This window comes from Rhamphochromis longiceps, linkage group LG12 (genome assembly GCF_057381845.1).
Source record: "Rhamphochromis longiceps isolate RC_006_pf linkage group LG12, R_longiceps_female_GT1.1, whole genome shotgun sequence".
NCBI classification, from domain to species: Eukaryota; Metazoa; Chordata; class Actinopteri; order Cichliformes; family Cichlidae; genus Rhamphochromis; species Rhamphochromis longiceps.
This window is the reverse complement of record NC_140568.1, coordinates 6,071,233-6,079,948: the sequence shown is the minus strand read 5'-3', so window position 1 is coordinate 6,079,948 and position 8,716 is coordinate 6,071,233. Positions and strand designations below refer to the sequence as shown.

General features: G+C 40.7%; 1 protein-coding gene and 1 long non-coding RNA gene across 2 annotated transcripts; both read right to left on the bottom strand.

The window, feature by feature from the left end:
• Positions 1 to 2,350: 2,350 nt before the first annotated feature.
• LOC146656691 (general transcription factor II-I repeat domain-containing protein 2A-like) lies at positions 2,351 to 2,983 on the bottom strand. The gene has a single exon (XM_085425810.1). It carries the CDS (start codon positions 2,981 to 2,983, stop codon positions 2,351 to 2,353), a length of 633 nt encoding a protein of 210 aa, XP_085281936.1.
• Positions 2,984 to 6,483: 3,500 nt separating this feature from the next.
• On the bottom strand, positions 6,484 to 8,492 carry LOC146656690 (uncharacterized). Its single transcript, XR_014913951.1, has 3 exons — positions 8,135 to 8,492; positions 7,879 to 8,003; positions 6,484 to 6,713 (listed from the first exon to the last, which is right to left on the bottom strand). It is a non-coding gene; the product is annotated as an uncharacterized LOC146656690 (long non-coding RNA).
• Positions 8,493 to 8,716: the final 224 nt, after the last annotated feature.

The following is an 8,716-nucleotide window of genomic DNA, read 5'->3' as shown; positions in this document are numbered from 1 at the left end:
TTGCTGGTGTCTGAGTCAGACTGGAGCTCTCTGCCCTTTACCAATCCAGCCACGGGCCCATCCATCTGGCCCATCAAGACTCACTCTCATTTCATCAGTCCATAAAACCTTAGAAAAACCAGTCTTGAGATATTTCTTGGCCCAGTCTTGACGTTTCAGCTTGTGTGTCTTGTTCAGTGGTGGTCGTCTTTCAGCCTTTCTTACCTTGGCCATGTCTCTGAGTATTGCACACCTTGTGCTTTTGGGCACTCCAGTGATGTTGCAGCTCTGAAATATGGCCAAACTGGTGGCAAGTGGCATCTTGGCAGCTGCACGCTTGACTTTTCTCAGTTCATGGGCAGTTATTTTGTGCCTTGGTTTTTCCACGCGCTTCTTGCGACCCTGTTGACTATTTTGAATGAAACGCTTGATTGTTCGATGATCACGCTTCAGAAGCTTTGCAATTTTGAGACTGCTGCATCCCTCTGCAAGATATCTCACTATTTTTGACTATTTATGGCACCAAAACCAATGCCACTTTCAGCCTGTCACGTCCTTCTTTTGACCCATTTTGCCAAAGGAAAGGACGTTGCCTAATAATTATGCACACCTGATATAGGGTGTTGATGTCATTAGACCACACCCCTTCTCATTACAGAGATGCACATCACCTAATATGCTTAATTGGTAGTAGGCTTTCGAGCCTATACAGCTTGGAGTAAGACAACATGCATGAAGAGGATGATGTGGACAAAATACTCATTTGCCTAATAATTCTGCACTCCCTGTACTTTTGATTGTCACAGTGTTATTTGGGCAGCTGCCTGCCTAATATAACATAACATCACCACAATATTTTACATTAAATGAGGAAATGTATCTTTGTTTCCTCAGCTAAGACTGCTTGGCTGCTGTAGCTTGTGTTTATGTTGAGAGTGACATCTGATTTAAAAGCAAGAAGCAAAAGCCACTGAGCACCATCAGGCAGCACAGAGGCAATGCTACAAATTTAAGGAACGAAGGTCAATTCTTTGTGTGTGTACATGCACAGAGCACATGTGCACACGGTTGTGCAGATTAACTCACAGATGTATATGACAACTCACGTTTGTGGCATTGACATTGTTTTCCAATCTTAAATGTAATACATACATTTCCGTCATTGGCCATAATTCTTGCAAGGAAGGGACTCAAAGGTCACAAGTTATTAAATCAAATTAATTAAACACACCATTAAAAGAAGTTCACTATTCACTCCTTAACACATTGAAAATAGTGACATCAAGGGAAAAACATGCAGTGCAGCACTATCAGATGCCAGTGACGGTTGGGCTCAGTGATGAATCAGGTGAGCTGGATTCATGGCTGAATCAAGACATAGGTTCCCCTGCTGTGGTCAGTGAGGGAAAAACAGTGGCGAAAAAAAACACGACGTTTCAAATGTGAAGTTCATATTAATACAGGTTTTGTTTCTAGGCAATTGTGCAGATGCAGGCTCTGGGCGGAGCCAGGAGTTTAACAGATTTAACATAATAACTACACTGATTTCATTTCCTAACACAGGATGACAAGACTGGGGCAACGATACTCGAGAGGAGAATTTCTGATACTTTCTGAGATATGATGTCACTAACCTTTTCTTTTAATTTCTAGCTCCAGGTGAATTGACACATGGGAGTGTGTCAAAAAGGGGGAAGATGAGTTTTAACATCAAACAATGGTTTTATGAATATTCTATGACTTTATTTGTGTGTTTAATAATTTAGGTATGGTAAAACTTAAGCTTGTAATGACCCAAAAGTTCCCAGACTTTTTTAGAGAACCAGTGAGAAGTTTAAAGCATGATTTGCATGTTTAAGCATTAATGATTGAAATAAACGGAATAGCGTTTAGAGCAGGGGTATTAAACTAAAATTTGAGGAGGTCCAGTTGGAGAAAATCTTCTCAAGCAGAGGTCCGGGACATCATAATGTCTAACTTATGTTATGATTGTGATAGAGAAGCAACCTTTTTTTTTTTTTTTTTTTAATTTATATCTGAACGTATGAACAATAGATTGTCAAATCAATGAAAATACAAGTTAAAACATTTCAACAAAATTTATTGTTAACACTGAAACACACAGTAGGCCTACATTAGAAATAGGGCTGCTGTTTAAAATGAATTAGAGAAAATAAATAAAATGGCTAAATTGTGCATCTTAAAACAAAGTGCTTAATTTCAGAAAAAAAAAGTTTCCCTTTTTCTTTACATTTTACATCTCGACTAAACAGTCTCAATACATTTTCAACAGATAACATCAAAACATTTTAACAATTTTACAGTTTCTCTTTCTTTCCCCCTTATATTCCACGTCCCAACTTTCTGTTGTTCAGTGAGAGAACTGAGCTTTAGTTCGCTCTACTAGGATTTTAAATCTGGGCTGGAATGGTGTCAGGGCCATTCTCATACACATGTGTAGGTGCTCATTGGTGATCCTGGAACGATATTTAGTTTTTATTATGTTCATTGTGGAGAAAGCTGCCTCACAGCTGTATGTGGAGCCAAACATGGCAGGTTCAGTTCTTCCAAACTGCTCTTTCAGGGCCACATCTGCTTGGAGATCAATTAGTTGCATTTGAAGAGGCCCAGCATTTGCCCACTTGAAGTGCTGTGTGACTTCCTTTGAGAACCCTCTGACATCAGTGATGGCAAATGGGTTCTTTATGAACATGGTGAGCTGCTGTCCAAAGCTGAAGCTATCAAAACGTTTGCTGAAGTTTTCAATCAGCTTATCAACAAAGTCAACAAAAGAGGACACATCTCTCTGTCCCTGAACCTGTTCCTTCACTGTTGGGAAGTGTGCATAGTCTCCTTGCAGGTCTTCTTTGAACACTTCAAGTTTCCTCTGAAAGCAGTGGACAGCTGTCATCAGTTCACAAATTGAATTGTCCTTGCCCTGCAGCTTCAAATTCAGTTCATTCAGGTGTGAAGTGATATCAACCAAAAAGGCCACAATATCCATGTTTTTCCCATCATTTAAAAAGAGAGAAAAGTTTGTTGCTTTTTGACTTTCCAGCTCTTCCAAGAAAGCTGCTACTTCACTTCTGATGGACCAAAATCGCTCCAATGCCCTGCCTTTGCTAAGCCATCTCACATTGTTGTGAAGCAGAAGATCATCAGCGTGTGCATCAACTTCTCTGAGAAATTCCCTGAGCATGCGATGCTGACAAGAAGAAGATGCCCTGAGAAAATTAATCATTTTCATCATTGTTTTCATCACCTCAGCATACTCGTCTGACAGGGTGGAGCATAACACTGACTGATGAATAATGCAATGATAAGAGATTAGCTCGGGATTGTCCTCTTTCATTCTTGCTACAGCTCCTTTCTCTCTCCCCATCATAGCAGGGGCTCCATCTGTGGTTATTGAAACCACTTGGTTTGGCTCTATTCCTCGCTTTGTTAACATTTCCTTAATGGCCAGGTAAATATCCTCTCCTCTTGTAGTGCTGTGAAGGGAAGTTACACCTAGCAGGTCTTCACAGAACTCTTTCTTATCATTGTTGAAGAACCTTACATAAACTAACAGCTGAGCATTGTCAGACACATCAGTGGACTCATCTACAGCCAAGCCTACACATGGTGTCTTATGAATAGCTTCTTCCAGCTGGGATAGCACATCCTGAGCTAATAATTCACTTCTCTTTGTGGCTGTTGATGCTGACATAGGTATTTGCTTTATTTTGTCATGAAGCTCTTCTTTTTGTTTACCCTCAAGTAATGTTTCTGCTACTGCACTCATGCACTCTTTGACAACACCTGCATCTGCAAAGGGCTTTTTGTGTTGACCTAAAATCCAAGCAACTCTGAGGGAACATTCATGAGCACGTTGTTGGGCGGTGAAAGAACTGGTTAAGATCCTTGTGGACTGATCATATTGGGCTCTGAGACTGCTAATTTTCTGGGACCTGAGTTCAGACTTGGGTGGGTATGATTGTTCAAAAGCTTTGTGCTTTGTCTCATAGTGGCGTTTGACATTGCCACTTTTAATCAGTGCCACGGTTTCTGAACATATGAGACACACTGGTTTGCTGCTTGCGGCCGGAAGAATGAACATATATGCGTCAGTCCATTCAGTCTTGAAAGTTCTATTTTCGGTGTCTACTTTTCTCTTTTTTGAAAGCGCCATAGTTGTTTTACCTCTTGTGACTCCCGCTCACGTCTTGTCTCACTGTATCGTTAATCGTCTCGCTTGTCATTCACCTCTCACCATGTCTTTCCTCTGTCTGTCTGTGTCTGCACTCAGCGTTGCGATCGCCTTGAATGCGCAGATGTGATTGGCTAAGTAGTGTCACGTGGGTGGCGTAACTCGCACACAATTGGTTAGTATGTTCCCTGGTCTAATACAATGTAAGGTTACCGCTTAAAATTGAATCGCCCCGTCAAAATTAAATATAATTTAATATTTTGTTAACTATAGGTCCGGGTCCATATAGGATGGCGACTGGGTCCGGATTCGGACCCCGGTCCGCCTGTTAGTGACCCCTGGTTTAGAGGATAAAATCCCTGTGTTCATGAGAAGCTGAGTATCGCACTGGAGAGGAAATCGTAGGACGGAAGGCTGAAAGAAACACATGATTTTTGTAAAAAGGTGGCAAAGATTAGAAGTAAAAATGGTTAATTTGTTTTTGATTTCTTTTACTAAAATAAGTGGTTATTTTTATTTTCATATACGCATTGCAAATGTGCTCATAATGAGTTGGCACTCAGTCTTTAGAAGGTCATAAGCTTCGTTCGGCGTGATGGACCGGACTGATATATTGCAGGTATTGACTTTGAGTGCAGAGGGCTAAATGCAAACACGCTTACACACACATAGATTATGATTAGAATAAGTCCCTGGGCCAGAGAGTCCTGAACATTCTGAATATTCTAAACCAATTTTGAATCACTCGAGGAACAATGAATAACAACATTAGATTATTAAGGCTAGGCAGAGAGGTGTTTTGGTTTTCTGTCTTACAGAGAAAGGAACAGACACCAGACGAGGTCACGGAGATATGAGGATCCTTCGCAGCAGAGATAGGCGTGGAGACTGCCGAGACGGCAACTGGGGCCAAGGGTCATGCAGTTTGGGCTCTAGCTAGTCACCTCAAAAGGATGGATCCCATAAACACAGCAATAACCATGAAGGGGTTGGCAAAAAACCAGGAACACCAGACCAACGAGGTTCGAGAGGCTCTTGGTAAAAAGGGGGACACGGCTGTGACCCCAGAATACACAGATCGTTGTTTGAAAATCGGGGCAGAATAATCCCCTGATCTGTGCAACGACTGAAGGGTGGTCTAACCCCTGAGGTCGAAGAAAGAAGAGCAGAGAATCACCCGACTGGAAGACACTGATAGCTGCAGCAATAAAGTAAAGGTTAAAAGCTCCTTGGACAGAGGTTCTAGTCTGAGTACGTTTGAAAGGTACAAGGTGGCACCAAAATGAGGTTGGGGAAACTGGAGCACCAAGATAAAGCTGTGGGAGAACTGGAGAGCGATGGGAGTGTCATCTGTAACTACTATTGTTGTTGTAATCATAGTTTTTCTTGCATCTGAACTGTGCAAACACAGAGGTCATCCAATATGGTCCACTCGTTAAACGGGGACACAGGGCCTCAGGACTAAGAAGAAGAAATGGACCTCGCAAACCTGGATTCTAGGGTGTAAGTGATCTCTTTTAAAAGAGATCAAAGGGGGACTGTGAGATTATTATATTATCTTATGCCACGTTATGCCCCTGATTAATGATTGTGAAATTATTATGTAGTTTTAGTTTGCATTATTCTCCTGAATTAGAAGAAGGTGATAACTATTACATTTGTTAAACTGATTTGTATTACATTAGGCTGCTGATTTATTGTGAATGAATGATATTGTTTTATGATGCATTATACTGCTGAGTTATAAGAAATACTGTTTTCAGAGAGTCAGGACCTTGCTTTTTCTGATAATAGAGGAGACAGAGAGCACATTCCACGGGAGCTTCACTCCCACCGTTGTTAAAGGTAGACGAAATAGGGACCCAAGGCCATAAGTCATAAGTCAGGCTCTCTTCTTTATAACCTCTTAGAGTTCACCTGTATGTTTATATACCTGTGTGTGCTCACCATCAGGTAATCAGTTTTAAAAAGCTATGAGTGCAGCCCTGAAAGCTTACATATTATTTCTAAATCACTTCATGTAATGATAACAAGCCATCCTTTCTCTAGTGGGGTCTCACAGCTTTTATCTTTATAATCTTTCTGGTTGATTTGTAATATTAGAAACATGACTGCTGTCTTTTATCTGTGTGACTATACAGCCTGTTTCAGACATGACAACCAGACAGTGTCTGAAGTTATCTTTAATACATGCAACACAGCTGGAGATAGTCCAGACACTTTCTCACTTCTGATGATAATATTTTTGGTTTAGGTATTGTTGCTTTCTGGCTTGAAGCTTATCTACAAAAGCAGTTCAATAAGGAGAGATCATGTGGAAAAACCGAACATGATTTATTGAGATACAGAAATAAATGTAACTGTTAGGCAGTTAGACTCCAATGACCCATCATAGCAGAAGAAATCTCAGCAGTGACAGGATTTTGCATAAGCCACACCCCAGAGTCAAAATGCTGGTAGTGATGAAGATGGAGGCTGGGACAGGGTTCTGAGTGACCACGGTGAGGAGGAGAAAGGAGAGGAGGCGGGCTGCATAGCTGAGGATCTGAAACACAGAATGGTAGAAGCAGAAGAGCAACAGATTTAAAGCATGCAGAGTGGAGGCTGGCAAGAGCATGACTGGAATAAAGTAATGATGTCAGTACTGAGTTTGTGCTGGAAAATGAATAGATATAAACTAACAGCCACCAGGAAGCAGACAGATGACTTATTACAGACATGCCTTGTTTAAATTATGTATAAGCATCATTTTCTATGTCATCAGAATGTATCTGTATTATAGTTTTAGCTTTAGTCTTTTTATTAAAAGTTGGATGTCTGCATAATTGTAGACTATATGTCTGGTATGTATCATCTCAAGACTGTCATGATACAGTCTGAGTTATGACAGTATAGGTACGTAATGCAGAAAAATTGCTCCACAGGCCATAACACTATATAATCTAAATAAAATGATAATGAAATAAAAATTAAAAGCAAAGTGAAAAATAAATGTTATCCACAATAAGTAAATTGAAAATGGTGTTTAACTTTTGATAATGTAACACAACCTTTGTCCCAACCAGGACTCGAACCCGCGCTCAGACAGTTCAGTGTAAAAAAACCCCATTTTTTTCCAATGCCCGAAAAGCTGCGATTTGATTGGCTGTTTCTCCGTTACACCTATACGCGAGGAGAACAACTGAGATAATCCATCCAAAATACGAGGTTAGTCATTCATATACTGCTGCATGGGCTGGGCTGTAGTTACATCCTAAGGTTTTAAAAACTGAGCTTAAATAAATGATTAGCGGTAATAAAAGCCGAGGGAGGTCAACAGGGATCACTGACAGTCAGTGATCCCTGTTGACCTCCCTTTCTTTTGAGATCAAATAGAAGAAAATACATAACATTAAACATGTTAACAACACAAAAGCCATATTAAACGCAGACTACTTTAGACCCGGAAGTAGGATTCGTGGCGTCATCACTGAACAACCGGATATGAATGGAGCTCACCGCAGTGTAATTTACAGTTAATTTATGGTCATTTACTGTCAGGGGTGGAAGTAATGAATTACAAATACTCACGTTACTGTAATTAAGTAGATTTTTTGGGTACTTGTACTTTTATGAGTAATTTTTCAAGTGTGTAATTTTACTCATACTTGAGTACAACTTACACCATGTAATCTACTGAGTACGCCCACAATTTGAATTAATATTCAAACCTTTCGTCTGCATTTTTGCAGCCAATAAAGCCGTGCAATCCCGACCGGTGTTCCAGATCTACTGGCGTTTAGATCAACTGGCGTTGGTCGAACAGATGTGTGGCAGTCTTGCGTTTCAGTAGCTCCTACCGACAAACCAGCAAAAAAAAAAAACGCCAAATGTGTCATCTGTGACACTTGTGAGGTTATCTCAAACACACTCCGTCAGTCTTGATGCTGTTGAACAACAAAATGTTTAAAAATGTGGCGAGTTTACCTGGTGATATCCTCGTGCGCGACGCGATCGCGAAAACAGCAAACAAGTAACACCACGCCGTTGTTGTTCACGGGACAGCAAGAGTAAACGATCGGGAGACTCTTGTCGTCGTTATCGTTCCCCTCGCACGGTTTATTTCTCCGAATTCAGCGTTTTTGCTTCACAACTACAGCGTGCAGTTTACTTTGTGCACTAACATGGACTCGAGTCAACCAGCGCCACCTCTGGCCAAGTGCCACAGCCTACAGCCAGATCAACCTGTGACACACATCTGCACCACGTTTGAATTCGTGTCATGCACATTTGTACCTTTCAATTGTGTCTGTTTGTGCGTCATGCAAACAAACCTTTGGAAAGAATGAAATGATATCATGTATTTATTATCAGCCTACATTTGTACAAAATGCCAAATGACATACACATAAGAATCACCATCCTGATATCAATACTTTTGCCCATACGAAAAATGTCGTGAACACACTAATATTTCACCAGTGTTGTAACATCACATGTCGTTAGCGTAGTCTGTCTGTGTCTGCCCTCTGCAAACAAACATGTTAGAGTTGGTTGTGATATACAGTC